Source organism: Miscanthus floridulus, chromosome 3, assembly GCF_019320115.1.
Source record: "Miscanthus floridulus cultivar M001 chromosome 3, ASM1932011v1, whole genome shotgun sequence".
Classification (NCBI taxonomy): domain Eukaryota; kingdom Viridiplantae; phylum Streptophyta; class Magnoliopsida; order Poales; family Poaceae; genus Miscanthus; species Miscanthus floridulus.
Window position 1 is genome coordinate 31,882,675 of NC_089582.1, and position 17,691 is coordinate 31,900,365.

A 17,691-nucleotide genomic window follows, 5' to 3' on the forward strand; every position below is an offset into this window, starting at 1 on the left:
AGAGCCCGTCAGAGTTGAGTCGGAGTTCTCACCACCATGTCGGTCTGCCTGCACCGCGTCGTCTCGCCACTGCACCGACCCGCCATGGCCCCGCTAGCCTGACTCCGTCGCCACCCTAGGTATAACCCCTCTTTTCATATCATTGTCGTAGATCGCGTAACCCAGTTAGGCGTCTCCCGTTCGAAAGAGATACGGTTGGAGGTATGCAGATCTTTGCATATCTATGACCGTATCTATTTCGGATTGTCCACGCTTTTTGGACAGCCCATGGATGCGTAGATGGGTTAGTTTCCATGTTCTGCTCTAGTCCGAGACAGAGTTTCGGCATCACCTCCCTGTTGTTCTCTGGATACACACTCTTCTTTGGCAGGACGTGTATCTGGAGAACAGCGGGGAGGTGCTGCCGAAATTCTGTCTCGGATATGAGTAGAGCATGGAAACTAACCTCATCTACACATCTGCGGGTGGGATTAGGACCTATCCTCACCTATTAGACAGTAGAAACACCATGTAGATGCAATTAATGGTCACATTACTCGCCGATACATATGTTAGAGGATGAATGACCGTCAGTGGATGTACACGGGCTGGAGAAGTCAGAGTGATTACACCACGGAATGGATGAACAAGACCGATGCTTTCTTGAACAGTGCATTTGGCAACGCTGCTAAAGGACATTGCCTAGTTTTGTGTCCCTGCAGCAAATGTGGAAACAGGAGAAGGGTAAATAAGGTGGAAATGGGTAAACATCTTGTGAAGAATGGATTTACGCCGGACTACACCCGGTGGGTCCACCATGGTGAAGCCCATCGTATGAGAGAGGAGGTGGTGAGACCACGGGTGGAGGCTTTTGATGCTGATGCCGGGGTAGCAGACATGTTAGATGACTTTCACCAAGGACAGTTCGATGAGGGACGTGAGAAGGAGGAGATGGAAGCAGCCGCACAGGCGTTCTACGATATGATGGACTCGGCACAGAAACCCCTTCACGATTGGTCAACGGTGTCTCAACTGGATGCCATTGGACGCTTAATGGGGTTGAAGTCCGAGTTAAACTTAAGTCGACCTGGCTTCGATAAGATGTTGGCCGTGATTGGCACCTTGCTTCCGGAGGGCCACATTCTGCCGAAGAGCATGTACGAGTCATAGAAACTCCTTCGAGCACTTAAGATGCCGTATGAGCAGATACATGCTTGTCTGAAAGGGTGCCTCCTATTTAGGAAAGAACACGAGCATGCAAAGTTCTGTCCAAAGTGTAAATCCTCCAGGTACCTGGAGGTAGACTCTGATGATGGCCAGAAGAGGCAACTTACGATCCCCATGAAAATCCTACGGTACCTTCCATTCCTACCGAGGATCCAACGGCTATACATGACCGAGGAATCCGCGAAACAGATGACATGGCACAAAAATGGCAAACGGTACAATCCTGACAATATGGTACATCCATCCGATGGTGAAGCTTGGATCCGCTTTAATGACAAACATCGTGACAAAGCAGATGAGGCTCGTAATGTACGTGTCGCGTTGGCAACAGATGGGTTCAATCCTTATGGAATGATGGCTGCCCCATACACATGTTGGCCCATCTTTGTTATCCCCCTTAATCTCCCCCCCCCCCCCGGTGTCTCCTTTCAACGACATAACGTATTCTTGTCGTTGATAATTCCTGGACACCCAGGGAGTAATATGGGTGTGTTCATGGAGCCCGTGTTTGATGAATTGGTCCGTGCTTGGGACGAAGGGGTATGGACATACGATCGAGCTACAAAGACAACCTTCAAAATGCACGTTTGGTACCACTACTCCCTGCATGACTTCCTGGCGTATGGGATATTCTGCGCCTGGTGTGTTCACGGGAAGTTCCTATGCCCAATATGCAAGGAAGGTGTGAGGTTTATTTGGTTGCAGAAGGGTGGCAAGTATTCGTCGTTTGATAGACATCATCAATTCCTACCTCTTGACCATCCATTTAGACAAGACATCAAGAACTTTACGAAAGGCGTCAAAGTGACAAACCCTGCACCGCGGATGATGAATGGTGCCGAGGTTCATGCTCAGATAGGTGCTCTCGTGCCCAATGAAGAAGGTGGTTTTGTGGGATATGGTGAGCAGCGTATGTGGACTCATATCTCGGGCATGACGAGGCTCCCCTATTTCGATGACCTTCTTCTACCACATAACATTGATGTAATGCACACTGAAAAGAATGTCACCGAGGCACTTTGGGCAACACTCATGGACACTGAAAAGTCTAAGGATAACCCAAAGGCTAGAATAGACCTGGCAACATTGTGCGATAGACCAAATCAAGAGATGCAACCTCCTAGTCGTGGCAAGACCTGGAGAAGGCCTAAGGCTGATTTCGTCTTGAAAAAGGACCAAAGGAGGGAAGTACTTGAATGGATCAAGAAGCTAATGTTCCCTGATGGATATGCAGCGAATCTAAAGAGGGGAGTTAACTTAGGCACTCTGCGAGTCAACGGGATGAAGAGTCATGACTACCACATATGGATTGAGCGGCTTCTTCCGGCGATGGTTCGAGGCTATGTCCCGGAGCATGTCTGGCAAGTGCTGGCAGAGTTGAGCTACTTATTCCGCCAGCTTTGTGCCAAGGAGCTCTCTCGGACCGTCATTGATGACTTGGAAAAAGCGGCACCCGTGTTGCTCTGTAAGTTAGAGAAGATCTTTCCACCCGCCTGCTTCTTGTCGATGCAGCATTTGATTGTGCACCTCCCGTATGAGGCATGGATGGGGGGGCCCGTGCAGAACCGTTGGTGCTATCCAATCGAGAGATGTCTGAAGACTCTTCGCAAAAAATGTAGAAATAAAGCCAGAATTGAGGCTTCCATTGCAGAGGCATACATTCTAGAGGAGGTGTCGAACTTCACAGAGAAATACTACACTGAGAAACTTCCTAACGTTCATAATCCACCCCCTCGTTACAATGCTGGCGAAAATGAATCGAACCTCAGCCTTTTCCAAGGGCAACTTGGAAGCGCAAGTGCATCGACCACTAAGCAATTGAAAAATGAAGAGTGGCGCAGTATCATGCTATATGTGTTGACCAACCTTGTCGAGGTGCAACCGTTCATTCGGTAAGTTCTAAACGAACTTGTTTCATTTCGCTGTATGTCCTTGTTTCATCGTCCAACCCCCTTGTTTCTCGTTGGTACAGGGAATTTCTTCGTCAATCCTGGCATGGTTCAAGGCAACCTACCCCGCAAGAAAATGATACCCTTCTTTCACGGGGTGCGGGACAAGGGAGCCCCGATTTCATTTGTTGGTTCAAACAGAAAGCCCAAACTGATGCGCCTATAAGTGATGAGTTAAGACAGGTTGCAAATGGCTGTGCCATTAGGGTCAAGTCATTTACCGATTATGACGTGAATGGATATTGTTTTCACACAGCAAGCTACGAGCAGAGTCGGCCCAATCGACAAACCACAAACAGCGGAGTTGTTACACCCGGCACTGATGGACTCGACTATTATGGAAGAATTGAAGAAATCTACGAACTATCATTTTATGGTTCCAAACCTCTTACTCCTGTCATATTCAAATGCCACTGGTTTCATCCTGGTGTAACGAGACGAACCCCTAAGCTTGGGCTAGTCGAGATTCGACAGGATTCCGTCTATCCAGGAAAAGATGTCTACATTGTGGCTCAACAGGCCGTCCAGGTTTATTATACGTCATACGCGTGCAAAGACGCCAAGCATCTTAAGGGTTGGTCTATTGTGCACAAGGTATCGCCACACGGTAAACTACCTGTCCCAAACGATGAAGATTATAACTTCAACCCAAACACATATGATGGAGAGTTCTATCAAGAAGAGGGGCTACAAGGGAGGTTTGACATAGACTTAACCGAAGAGATAGGAATGGAAGTAGATAATGAAAGGGATGATGACGAGGACGCTGGAGACGAGGTGCGAAATCTGAAGGACATACAAATGCTTGAGCGATTACATTTCGGCAATGACAATGAAGACAACATTCCTCCTTCGGATAGTGTTGATGAGTTGGACAATGTTGATAGTGATGACGAGACCTATGATCCAGCTAATTTCAATCATGAAGATTATTTCTAATACATGTAATACTATGTTTTTTGTAATTATGTTTTGTTCATTTTTGCATATATTTCTAATACATGTAATACTATATTTTTTGTAATTATGTTTTGTTTATTTTTGCACCTATTTCTAATTACGTCTTGTTTTTCTTTTTTTATTGCAGGTGATTGAGCAAAGATGGCGGGCGACCGTCATAGGTCTGTGAACTCGATTTACCAAAGACCACGCCGGTCGCAGGAGGGGGCAGAGGGATCGAACAGGAGGAGGAGGACCGCTAGCCGCAGGAGGGGGCCGTCTCCTCCCATGCCACGTGAGGAGGACTGCCAGCCGCAGGAGGAGGTGGCGCCCGTGGATGAGTCAGACAAGGAGTTGGTTCGGCAGACGGAGGAGGAGGAGGAGGAGGAGGAGGTGGAGGAGGAGGTGGAGGAGGAGGAGGAGGGGGGGGGAGGCGGCAGGCACGGGTTCCGCTTCCTCCAACTCCTCTTCGAGTGTCTACTTGCGAGGTCCCACGAGCCTCCCACAGGTTCCGCTTCCTCACCAACGCCCAGTGATTCGCCCCGAAGGACAAAAGTAAGTAACTGTATATGTTATCACCACTACTTCATATGATATGATGAAAAAAACTAATAATTTTTCTTAATTACTTGTGCAGGAACTAGGTGGTTGTGTTGGGTGGTAGCGCACGGCTAGTCAACGGCATCCTGGGTCTTCTGTGCGGGCAGCACTTCCCCGGCATTGTCACGTACGCATCGAAGACGGAGCCGGCCTACTCGTTTGACCACTACGTCGTCGCCTCCAATGCGGAGTACCCCAACAAGGCGGCGCGGGTGAAGGCAGAGTTTTGGGTAAGTCTCCCTTGCACAACATTGCTCAATACGTCGCATTCATTAGACTTTTCTTGAAATAATGAATTGATACATCGCTTTTGTATGCAGACTTATTACAGATGCGAGGAGGGATTTGAGGCTAGGGCGAAGCAGGCGACTACCAAAGCCTGTAAAAAACTCGTCACCGACATGCATCACGAGGCGCGCATCTAGGCCATCGTAACCTACTACGGGTCGAAGCTTGGAGAGAGGAAAACCAAGAAAGACACAAGAGAGATGCAGCTGACCCGGGAGCAGTACCTTGAGGTAAATGAAGAACATCAACATTGATTCGATTTGAGATTAAGTTGGTTTAATTTGATCTTCTTATATGTCCAATACTTGATGACGTGTAGGTGATTCCCTGGTGGTGCCAAGCGTATCCCGAGTGCTGGGCGATGATGGTGGACAGGTGGTTCACGGAGGAGTACCTCAAGATGCACAGGGATGCCCGGGACCGTCGTTTACTGATGCAAGGTCCAGCACACCATCAAGGCAGCCGCAACCTCGCCGGATACAAACAAGCATGGGTACGCGAATTGATTTATCTATTCTCACGCTCAGTTCTGTCTGATTTCTAATCATCGTGCTGTCTTTCTCGCAGTCGGCGTCACATAGTGGCCAGGCTTGCTCGGACTTCCAGGCATGGTGTATGGCCCACAAGGGTAAGGCGACGTCCAACGTCTCCTTCAACCTGGAGGACCCGCCCGAGGCATACACGAACCCGAGCATCCACTCCCGCATCAGTGAGTACACTGAGGTGGCGAGGTCGCTCCATGGGGCAGACCACGATCCGAGCACCCAGGACTTCGATGGAGAGGCCGTCATGAGGGCGGGGCAAGGCAAGAAGCATGGACGGTTTTGGCTTGGCGACGGCGTCATCGACACGGCCTCTACTCCCTCTCTCTCCCAGATCCGAGCACGGAGCACGAGCAAGAGCCAGGCCATTCGCACACGGCCGACCGCTGCACAGCACCGGGTCGACGCACTGGAGGTTATTCCTGTTTTACTCGTCATACATTGATCTTTACACATCTTAATTAGCTTTGCATTACTGAAACATTGGAGTGAAATATTGCAGGCCCGGCTGGAACAAGAAATGAAGGAACGTCAGGAGCTGGGGGCCCAGTTGGAGGCCGAGCGGGTCAAGCGGCAGGCCCAGGCGCAGAGGCTGATGGACATTACGGATTTCCTACAAGGGCTTGGGCAACGTATGGGCTTGTCTCTGCCACCTGGGCTGTTGGTTCCACCTCCGCCTCCACGTCCTGCAGCTGCAGCTACTCCTGTGAGTATCAAAGTTTTTTACTTTCACTTGTGCTTTGCTTGTATGGCCTCTATCGTCCTAGATTAGCTATCAAAATAATCTTGTCTCACATGTAATCTTTTCTCCTTTGTGCAGTCTCCATCTGACGGTGGTTCGAATAATCCACCTCATGCACCTACGAATGATGCATCTGGGCCTTCACCACAGTCGCAGTGGCCGAGATGAGTACATGTTGTATTTTTTACATTTGTTGTTCACTTGGTGATGGACTTGTGATGCACTTGTGGACTTTGATGGACTTGTAAACTTATTTGGATGGACTTGAGCACTTATTATTATATATTGTGATGGATGTGATATGGGCGGATGGATGTGTGGATGGATGAGATATATATGTGATGGATGAGATATATATGCGATGGATGAGATATATATGTGATATATGTTTGTATGAATGTATTTGTCATGATGGAATGCAAAAAAAAAAATATTTGCCGTTTTGGGTCACTTTGCCGAGTGTTGCACTCGGCAAAGGACCCATTTGCCGAGCGCAATGGTCACAACGCTCGGCAAAGCTGGCAAAATGGGCGACCAGAAAACATATTTTCCAGCTTTGCCGAGTGTTGTGACTCTAACACTCGGCAAAGAAATTTAAAAAAAAAATTAAACTTTGCCGAGTGCCTGCCGTGTTGGCACTCGGCAAAGAGTTTAAAAAAAAATCTTTGCCGAGTGCCTGGAGTGGTGGCACTCGGCAAAGAAAATTTCCAAAAAAAATAAAAACTCTTTGCCGAGTGCCTTCCGGGTTGACGCTCGGCAAAGAATTTTTCAAAAAAAAATAAAAAATCTTTGCCGAGTGCCTGGAGATTTGGCACTCGGCAAAGAAAATTTTCAAAAAAAAAATAAAAGCTCTTTGCCGAGTGCCTTCCGGGTTGGCGCTCGGCAAAGAATTTTTTTAAAAAAATAAAAAGCTTTGCCGAGTGCATGGAGGGTTGGCACTCGGCAAAGAAAATTCTCAAAAAAAAAACTCTTTGCCGAGTGCCTCACGGGTTGGCACTCGGCAAAGAAAGTTTTAAAAAAATTTTAAAAAAATCTTTGCCGAGTGCCGGCAGGGTTGACACTCGGCAAAGTGACCGTCAACGGGACCGGCGCCGTGACGGTCGCTTTTCTTTGCCGAGTGTTTCCGGGGCACTCGGCAAAGCCTTTGCCGAGTGCCCGATAAAATACACTCGGCAAAGAGTGCTTTGCCGATCAATTTTTTGCCGTGTGTGCTTTGCCGAGTGCCGCACTCGGCAAAGGCTTTGCCGAGTGCAATATAGCCTTTGCCGAGTGCCTCAGGCACTCGGCAAAGAACCTGAATCCAGTAGTGAGTAGTGTCCCTTTATGTAGTCGTAGACTCGAAGTGTACTATATGTGTAGTTATATACAGGTAATGTAGCTGGTATATGCATTGTCGTGACAAAGAAGCTAAAGTGTAAAACCTAATATACTACTTTTGAAACGTTCCATATGCTACCTACGTTCAAGTAGTTCGATCCAGATGCATTGATCATGAAAGAAAAAGAAACAGAGCAACGACATGAATCATACGTAGGTGCACAAGCGCGTGCACACCGACACACGCATAAGTGCGTAACCCTATGGATGAAAACGGACGGATACGGACCGATATCACTAATATTACATTTATTTTCATATTTCTGTCCGGATTCGGATTCGAATATGGATAGTGTCAATCATGCCGGATAGGATATGATTGGATATCGACATCATAAATATGTGATTTGAGTATTCAGATACGGATACGGTATCGGATGTTGAATATCCGGACTATAATACAGACAGATCCGAATCTCTCTAAACGGATTCGGTCTCGAACACGGTCGGAAAATATCCATACCATTTTTGTCCCTACCTAACCCAGAGGCCAAAGCGAGAAAAATGGGCGAGGATCGGAGAGACAAAACGTCTGAATCCAACTCCGACATGCAACGACTGACATTGCAGTGAGACGTATAGCAGATTTCTGTAAAGAATCATCTATTTATACATTACATGATTACAATTTTATTTCCCGCGCTTACAGATGTGCATGTCATTATTTGTTAAAACTGCAGCTTCGAAATCACTGCCTGGAAATTAAAGTGGGAACGATCCTCATCGCATGCTCTCAATTTGTTCAATCCTCTGCATCACCGCGTTCGCTGCCGCTGACACCAGCTCGGCCAAATCACTGCATGCAGATCCAGAGATCACCATTAATAATAGAAAACAATTTTAAGAGACAGCTGTTTTTATTTACAATGGTGTTGTTGTGGTCTAAGCAAATCCCTTTTCCCCACCTATCTATTATTGGACAAGTATAATTAGTTCCGCACAATTCCTATACTTCAGTGCCTGAAATCGATTTCAAGCGATCCGCTCCTACGCGCCCGCTTCGACGAAGAAGACAGTGGTGGCTAGGGTTTCCCAACTCCGGCGCCCTCTCTCTCTCTGACCCTCTCTCTTTTGTTCCCCAACTCCGGCGGGCTTAGAAGGGCCTCGGGGGAGGTAGGCTAGCCAGACGATGGGGACGGTGGGAGTGCGGCCATTAGGGTTCTAGCTACGGAGGAGGCGGTCAGGCTAGGTCAGTGCGGGGGCGACAATGGCCATAGCGGCGGCGGGAGGGGAAGGGAAAGAAGCAAGCTGCCGTGGGCGGTAGGGTCTTGACGGAGCTTCGTGTCCGCGGCCGCTTCGGCGAAACCCTACTACGCCGCGGCAGGGCAACGGCGGCGATGGTAGTGGGGTTGCGTGCTTTGGGAAGAAGAACGGTGACTGGCCTGAGGTAGAAGACAACACAATCACTACCGAAAACCGGCTATTTGACGAGTGTTTTTATGTTTGCCGAGTGCATTTCCTCGGGCACTCGACAAATAGGCCCTTTGCCGAGTGCTGTGAAAAAAAAACACTCAGCAAAATAAATACACTCGGCAAACTAGAAAAAAAAACACTCGGCAAAACTAGGCACTGGGCAAAGAAATATGTTTGCCGAGTGTAACTATCGGGCACTTGGCAAAGAAATATGTTTGTCCAGTGTAATTATTTGGCACTCAGCAAATAATTTTATTTTTTTTCTCTTCTAACCTTGAAACTTTTTCTACTCTCAACATAAAACATGTGGTATTCCATGTTAAAATTAAGTATATTTGTGGATCTGTTTGCTATAATTAATTAATTTATTGTATTTCTAGGAATTTTTTGTATAAGTCAAATCTGAACCGTAAGTGATTCAAATAATAGAATAAAATGAGTAAAAAATGATATTCATGTTATTGAATCCAGTGTGAGGCCTTACCCGGAAATGAAAAGAAATTTCGAACATCTTGTTCAGGAAACACGACCACGAACGTGTGGCCGAATGGTTTTTAAATTCTAAAAAAAACAAACGAAGTTTGAAAATCATGAGATTTGTCATGATGTGATGATATCATACGTGGAGACTATGGTAAAAAATTGAGAAGGTTTCGCATAATTTGTCAGGTACGATGTTTACAAACCGAAGCATCTCAGAAGAAGAATCGTAGCGTTGAGAAGGAATCGGTAAGATTTGGAGTCAAAGTGACGGTCGAATAGGGGTTTGACTTCAAAACTTTTTGTATATGCAATAGAGAACATAGATTGTTTCATGTGAAATTTTGGTAACTTTTTGGATCTGTTTGATAATTTTAATTTATTAAGTGCAATTATAGAATTTTAATTGATATAAATTAAATTTGAGTTGTAACTGTATAAAATAATGGAATCATATTCGTAGAAAAATCATATATATATTGTTGAGTCAATTTGACAAGGTATTTTCAGAGTACATCGAACAAAAAAAACACATTATGGAAAACAAGGAAATAAAAAAATAAATAATATATTTGCCGAGTGCCCGAAACCCTAGACACTCGGTAAAGATTAGTTTGTCGAGTGTTATGATCTTACACTCGGCACATTATAAAAGCACCCGGCCGCCGTCCCCTCCCTCCCACCGTCCCCTCCCTCTCTCGGCGCCGCCGCCCCCTCCCTCCACTCCCTCTCCCGGCGCCGACCCCTCCCCTCCCTCCCTCTCCCTCTCCACCCTCCCTCCTGATGCCGCCCCCTCCCCTCCCTCTCCCGTCGCCGCCCCCTCCCCTCCCTCCCGGCACCGCCGACCCCTCCCCTCCCTCCCGGAGCCGCCATCTCCCTCCCTCTCCCCCCATCCCCCTCCCTCTCCCTCTTTTTTTGCACAAGTGGTGGCGACGGCGGCGGGCTGGGCGAGAAGCGGCAAGCGAGCCGAGTGGTGGTGGCGGCGGTGGGCAAGCAGCGGCAGGGCGAGCCACATGGTGGCGGTGGCGAGCAGCGGTGGGGCTTGCTGCGTGGTGGCGGTCCCGGCGGCGGCGGGGCGAGCCATGTGGTGGCGGTGGCGAGCAGCTGCGGGACGAGCCGCGGGGTGGCGGCGGCGGCGGGGCGAGCCGCGTGGTGGCGGTGGCGGCGGTGACGGTGTTTTTTTTTTGCCGAGTGTCGGTGCCCAAAAAACACTCGGCAAAGTCTTTGCCGAGCGCCTGATAAAAAACACTCAGCAAAGAAACGTTTACCGACTCTGTGTACGCCGAGTGCTGTTTGCCGAGTGCAACACTCAGCAAAGGCTTTGCCGAGTGTTTTTTGGGCTTCGCCGTGTGCCGTGGGCACACGGCAAACTTTCTCATTCCGGTAGTGATTGACCATCGGATGCTCATCCTGCTGTTGGAATCCATCGCCTGAGACGAAGCCTGTTTGAGGCGACTGAATTATAGCACATCCCTTAGTTCCGAGCTAACTGTATTATTATTGCATGCGTGCATAACAATGCTCGCAGAGCGGCAGAGGTCAGAGCAAGCTCTGAGAATTTCAATGGCGCGTGCATGGACCCATATAGAAGATTATTAGGAGTAGCTAGGTCAGGTCGGATCGTTACGTACCCTGTGGCTGGGTCGTAGGCGAGGCCAACGGTGTACTTGGCCTCGCGGAGCGCGACCCTGAAGCGCTCGACGTCACGGGGCTCGTGAGTGTGGACGACGGCCTGCGGCAGGACCAGCGCGGAGGGCTTGACGCCGTAGAAGATGGGGACGATGACCTTGCGCGCCTCCACGAGCGCGGCGAGCTCGTGCAGGCAGAACTCGGAGTCGAGGTAGCGCTCGGAGAAGATGGCCACGGCCACCTTGCACTGGCTCATGCCCTGGTTGATGCCCTCCACCAGCCTGTCCCCCGGACGCAAGGACATGCTGTCCAGGAACGTGCGGACCCGGCCGCCGCTGAGCTGCAGCAGCCGGTCGTGCAGCAGGCGCGCCACCGTGTGCCGGGTGTCCACCCCGCGGTGGTTGATGAACACGTCGTAGCACGGCGGCGCCGTCTTCACGCAGCCGGACACCTCCTTCGCCTCGTCGGCAGACGACTCCACCCGCTGCGCCTCCGCCGACGACGAGGCGCTGTTCCCGGTGGTGGCTGCGGCCTCCACTGACGCGTTGAGGCGCGCCGCCGGCGAACCGCTCATCAAAGCCTCCGCCGACGAATGAAGCTGGATCGACCAACGATTAGGGAATAGTACTCTGGGTGATAGAATGCCCGGGGATGAGTTTTATAGCGGCAATTGGCAACAACGTACGTGTGAAAGCGTACGCTCCTTGTGAGGAAAAATCTCGGTCCATTTTGAATTTGATTTTGCATTTGAATATATACACATGTACACGTGACACAATGCTGTTTGAAGGATAGTCCCAACGCTTCGTCGCTGAACATCAACATCGCGGTTGTGTATACTTGTGTTCAAACGTGTCCGCGGACAAAACACAAAGGCAGCAGGAATCAGAAAGGCGTGCACGTGGTGCTCACCGAAGCATTGGAAAAATAAGGGAAAAGCTAAACATCAACCGGTTGTTTTTGTTGTCCGTGCTCACGCGTTTTACCAGCCATTGGAATCTGCTCACTCTTATCTCATCCATCGGATGCTTTGTTCTGTCTTATCATCGTGCAAGCAGTTTTGTTTGTCTACTGAGAGACACCCACACACAGCTCTGGTTTTTATTTTCTGGGAACTGCACCCATTTCTTCTTCATTTCGGTGAGTCTTATCCACCGCTTGCGGGAGGTGAGGCGTCTCGAAGGCGACTACCAGGCAATGTCTAGGGTATGTCATTTCAGGTATTTCCCTGATTTTTGTCTTGTTATTTCTCTCACCGGATGCTCGAGCTAGTCCCCCATGCATGTGTCCGGTTTTGGTTTTTTGCTCCTGTTTTATTCTTCTTCTTTTTTTTTTTGCGCATCCTGCTCCTGTTCTATTCGTTCTTGCTGATTTCCTCCAACAGCAAAGAAGGCATAGAAGTCAGTTGAGGCAAAGAAAACAGGCCGAGTCGGCTTAGATCCAGCCAGGTCGGATTTGTCGGGCTTAGCTTTGTACAGAGGCTACTGAAACTGCCCAAGCTGGTTGCTTGTTCTAGCGGCGACCGATATGCCTCCGAGTGATTCAGTCCCCATTGAATCTCATGTGGTTCCCACGGCCTCTAAGGTGCCTAAGGACAATAGAGAGGAGACGGTCGATTATGAGCCCTCACCGGAAAGGACCAATGTCAGTATGGTGGGAGATGATGCAAGGACGGCTCAATTCGACTTTGCGACACAAGCCCGAAGACTCCGTGAATCATCTCAAGCCGCTACATGTGATGGGCCATATTAATGACACACCAATTAATCCATAACATATTGGTGGATAATGGAGCGACTGTGGATGTCATATTTGCTCACTACCAGAATCCTTAAATTTACCGAGTGTTTTTATGTTTGCCGAGTGTATTTCTTTAGGCACTCGGTGAACAAGATTTTTGCCGAGTGCTGCGCTAAAAACACTCGGCAAAAAAAAAACACTCCACAAAGATGTGGTTTGCCGAGTGTCAAAAAAACAACACTCGGCAAATAAATAAAATCTTTTTTCGGAAAAAGAAGGAGAAGAAAAAAATGAAAAAAAAACTTTGCCGAGTGCTCAGATCTAGAACACACGGCAACGAAATAAAATCTTTTTCCTGGAAAAAAAGGAGAAGAAAAAAAATGAAAAAAAAACTTTGTCGAGTGCCCCTATCTAGGATACTCAGCAAACAAAAAAAAATATCATACTTAACCCATCCATCCCGTCTCCTAGTCACGCCCTCACTTCTCTCCCCGTCTCCTCGTCTCTCCGTCACCTCTCTCACTCTTTCCTCTCCCTCACTTCTCTCGGTGGAGGGCACGGCGGCGTGGGCACACCAAGGCTGCTTCACAGGGGTGGTGGAGGAGTGGCCCGGTGTTGCGGGCATGGCACGGCGGCGTGGCTTTGTGAGCGGAGCGTGGCGTGGTGCGGTGGAGCTGCCTCTCACCCTCGCGGCGCCCGGATTCATGGCGTGGCGTGGCGCGGCCTCTCTCCCTCGCCGGTGCTCGGATCCACGGTGGCAGCAGGCGGAGGCGGTGGCCGGCGAGCATGGGTCCTCGCGGCAGCTGTCTCCCGCGACGCGGATCCAGGGCGGGTCGGCCCCCACCAGCGTCGGCGGTGCGGATCCATGGCAGGGCGACCCCCCACCCGCGGAGGCGGCGGCCAGCGCCGGTGCGAGCGGGGTGGCTGGATCCAGCTCCCTCCCTCGTTCGCTCAGCACGGCGGCGTGGATCCAAGGCAGAGAAGGTGGCTGCAGATCCAGGGCAGGGAAGGTGGTCACGCCGTCGCTCAGCACGGCGGCGCGGGCCCAGACTCCCTCCCTCGCTCAGTGGCGGCGCGGATCTGGCTCGGTGGCTTCGACAACGGCGGACACAGCGGGATCCAGCACGGGAGCGGCAGATCTAGCATGGGAGGACAGCGGGACCGTTGAGAGGTGGCGCGGCTGCGTCGGGCAGTGCGGGGAGGACGGCGCGGCTGCGTGGAGGCGGCATGGGTGGTGGTGGAGGTGGTGGCATGGATGAAGACCACCTGGTAAGTCATCCCACCTACCCGGCCGTCTATCATAGTTCAGGATACTGCCTGTCGCGAGAATCGGCCTCGCGCGATGCGGTTCTGCGTCGTCGCAGTATCAGGATTTGGAGTCAGTTTGAATCTAAATCATTGTTTTGACTCAATGCTGTTATGCCAATGATATGTCAGTAGTGATTAGCAGCTCTTTTCTAGATGCGGATGTGCCATAATTTTGTGCCAAAGGTGACCCAGTTTTAGTTTTAGATCTGTAAATTTATACTGGTTTGCACGGCTACAACTCTTGTCTGATTAACCGACTGACTGTAGTTCATTTACTTCAAGACAATTGTTAGCTGTTGCAGCTCAGTATGATGAATGATCATGGAAACCGTGCCAACCTTTAGCTAATAGTTGATATTCAGATTACTTCTTAGTGACGTTCTGTGATTCTGTGCCTGGTCATTATTCTTGCTTGTAACCTTGCCAACAGTGAACAGTCCAGTCCAGCAGTTCCACTAATAGTATGCCAGTATATATTAAAGGATCAACATGATTCAATATGGATTCTGGTGCCATCATTCTGATTACCCATCAGCATGATTCAACATTAAGTTTGCCTGTCTATATATTTATGAATTAACAAGATGGGGAGTTGACCTTTATAGGATTGTACATTATAAAAGTAAGTAGAGTTTTTGGTACTGGTGAAGTACATGGGGGTATTTGTCTTCGCTATTGCTTTCAGCTGACCAATGAAAGTTCTTTTTTCTATGGTTGATGGCTGAATGTTAGTTCAATTCCCATTAGAGAGAGAGAATTAAATTAAGCTCCAGGTGAAATTAAGTTGCAGTTGTCATGCTGATAATGGGTAAATCTGAGCTATTTCTCGAGTTCTTTTACTCTTGTTCTTTTGCTTCAGGTGAGGAAGGAAAAGCTAGGGGATCGAACATGTTATCTCTTAATGGTTCATAGTTTTGAGCAAAGACAAATTTGTTCCTCAGGAGTCAAAATGAAGCAGTTGTTCATGTTTAGGTCACTGAACTGCTAGCTATCCATTTAATGTAAGATGTTATAATTTTGAACTGTTGAGCTCTTGATGTTCTGTGCAAAGTAAGATGTTATATTTGGTCTCTAGGAACACAAACTTTTAAGATTTAATGTAGTTAGATCTGATACTTACTATAAAAGAGTATATTTGTTGTCAAATGGACCTCTGTTGTGTTTTTCCTAGTTGCTGCTAAACCTGTTATCAACTTTTGTTATACAATCAATCTATATTTCTTCTTTTTCTGTATAAGTTGACACATTGACTGTTTGTCCTTCACCTTTTCCTTTTGCTCCTGATAGAACCTATGCAAGCAAGTACATCCCTATAATTGCTAGTGTGAGTGAACACCAACCACCAACATGGCCTTCTTATTTTATGGATATCAATGTGCTGGCCTTCTTAGTTCCTGGGATCGAAAATGCTATTAAACTGAAATATGCTGAGAAAAAAAATATTTTTTCTTTGGAAAATAGGTTTGTCGAGTGTAATTCCCAAAAACACTCGGCAAACCACTTTTTTGCCGAGTGTATTTTTTAAAAACACTTGGCAAACCACTTTTTTGCTGAGTGTATTTTTAAAAAACACTCGGCAAACCACTTTTTTTGCCGAGTGTCAAATTTGACACTCGGCAAACCATTTGTCGAGTGCGCGATAAAAAACACTCGGCAAATAGCTGTTTGCCGACACTATAGATGTTGTGTGTTTTTTGCCGAGTGTTTTTTGGTCTTTGCTGAGTGCCTGTGGCACATGGCAAAATCACTGTTTCCGGTAGTGGCTTTACAAGAAGCTTGGCGGCACGGATGAGGAGTTGATCAAGACTAATATGACAATCAGTGGCATTGTAGGAGGAGAGCCAATTCCGTCCAAGGGAGGTTGCTTCGATGGTGTTCACCATCAGGAGCAAAACATTAGCAACTGTTTTCTTTCAAGTGCAAGGGAGCTACAACTTAATTCTCGGGAGCGATTGGATCCATGTCAATTAGTATGTTCCTTCCCATCTGCACTACTTCCTCATCTTGTGGGTGGACAACGAAGTGGAGATCATTCACACACACTCATCGGTCCATGTTGTCATGGCCAATGCTCCTTCAATCGGGGGGCATGATGGTATGGCCTCTGAGCATAAACTTGTTGATTTTTAGTCATTAGTGTCACTAGAGAGAGTTTTGTACTTGTTTCTTTGAAGCGGATTAATAATTGGCTCAATATCTTCATGTAGTTACTAGTGGATTATAATTTAGAGTGTGGTTGAAACATCGTGTTGAGCAGTATCGGACTTTGACCGATGTTTGTGAGGATATTGACGATTTTGATGAACTTAATAAATTAGGACAAGGTTTTATGTCACCTGACCCATTGGAAAAGGTTGATATTATGGATGGCTCTGCGCCAAGGTTGATGTTTGTAAACCAAAAATTGGAGGTCGATTATAAAGTTAAGTTAATCAAGCTTCTCAAGTAATAGATTAATTGTTTTGCAAGGAATTATATTGAGATTCTAGGATTGAGTCGCGAGCTTGTTAAGCATCAGCTTCCCATTAAACCTGGGTTCAGGCCTCACAAACAACAACTGTGCAGCTTCAACTTATAATATATAACTACACTAAAGAAGGAATTAATCAGTTGTTGGAAGCGGATTTCTTTAAGCCATGCAAATATGTGGCGTGGATCTCTAATATTGTGCACGTACACAGGACTCCAAAAAGTTGCGAGTTTGTATTGATTTTAGGTATCTTAATATAGATCTACTATGGAAGATGAATATCTTATGCCTATCACTGATATGCTTATTAATGTTTCTTTGGGACATCGCATTATCAGTTTCCTTGATGGTACTGTTGGTTATAATCAGATTTTTATGGCCGAAGGGGACATGTCTAAAATGGCATTTAATTGTTCTTGGGAGACAATCACCTTGCAACGTCTCCAACATGTATGAATTTTCAAATATCACTTTGATCAACTTTAATAGACCTTCCAGCTCGGTCACAGCCACTTGCTAAACTTGTTGCTCTTCGTCCCAATGGTAAAATAGTTTTCCAGCTCGGTGACCATTTGAGCCTCGTCGCTCTTATTAATATAATTCAAAGCTTGTATTCTTTTATTGGTTACCTCATAAATATTGTCTATCATCGTATCATGATACATTATAGCAGATAATCGTTTGTTTTGCTAATCTATATGCATTCAAATTCACTTCAACCAATAACATGGCTTCCTGCCCATACACCAGCTCAAAACGAGTAACCTTAGTGGCACTATGTCTAGATATGCGATGGGCTCACAGAGCTTCAGACAAAACTTCATGCCACATTTATGGGATCGTCCTCAATCTTTTTTCTTGATAAGCTTGATCAAAGTCTTATTGCTCAATTTAGCTTGGCCATTAGCTTGAGCATAATACGGAGATGAATTGAGTAGCTTAATTTTATACAATTCGGCAAGATCTCATATTTCCTTTGACACAAAAGACATCCCTTGATCTGTAGAT

The 17,691-nt window shown here is 47.5% G+C and overlaps 1 protein-coding gene and 1 long non-coding RNA gene across 2 annotated transcripts; one reads left to right on the top strand and one right to left on the bottom strand.

Annotated features, from left to right (window-relative positions):
* The first annotated feature begins 5,134 nt into the window (after positions 1-5,134).
* Positions 5,135-5,624, top strand: LOC136545382 (uncharacterized). The gene is made up of 3 exons (XR_010781010.1): positions 5,135-5,212; positions 5,302-5,475; positions 5,550-5,624. It is a non-coding gene; the product is annotated as an uncharacterized lncRNA (long non-coding RNA).
* Positions 5,625-8,363: 2,739 nt separating this feature from the next.
* On the bottom strand, positions 8,364-11,739 carry LOC136543467 (probable 2' cyclic ADP-D-ribose synthase BdTIR). The gene is made up of 2 exons (XM_066535906.1): positions 11,168-11,739; positions 8,364-8,439 (listed from the first exon to the last, which is right to left on the bottom strand). Exons 1-2 carry the CDS (start codon positions 11,737-11,739, stop codon positions 8,364-8,366), a joined length of 648 nt encoding a protein of 215 aa, XP_066392003.1.
* Positions 11,740-17,691: the final 5,952 nt, after the last annotated feature.

Excerpts from the sequence above, each read along its gene's own strand:
- LOC136543467 (XM_066535906.1), bottom strand. The coding sequence starts at position 11,739 with ATGAGCGGTTCGCCGGCGGCGCGCCTCAACGCGTCAGTGGAGGCCGCA. Across the intron at positions 8,440-11,167 it reads GCCTACGACCCAGCCACAGG|TGATTTGGCCGAGCTGGTGT; the intron begins GTACGTAACGAT and ends ATCTGCATGCAG.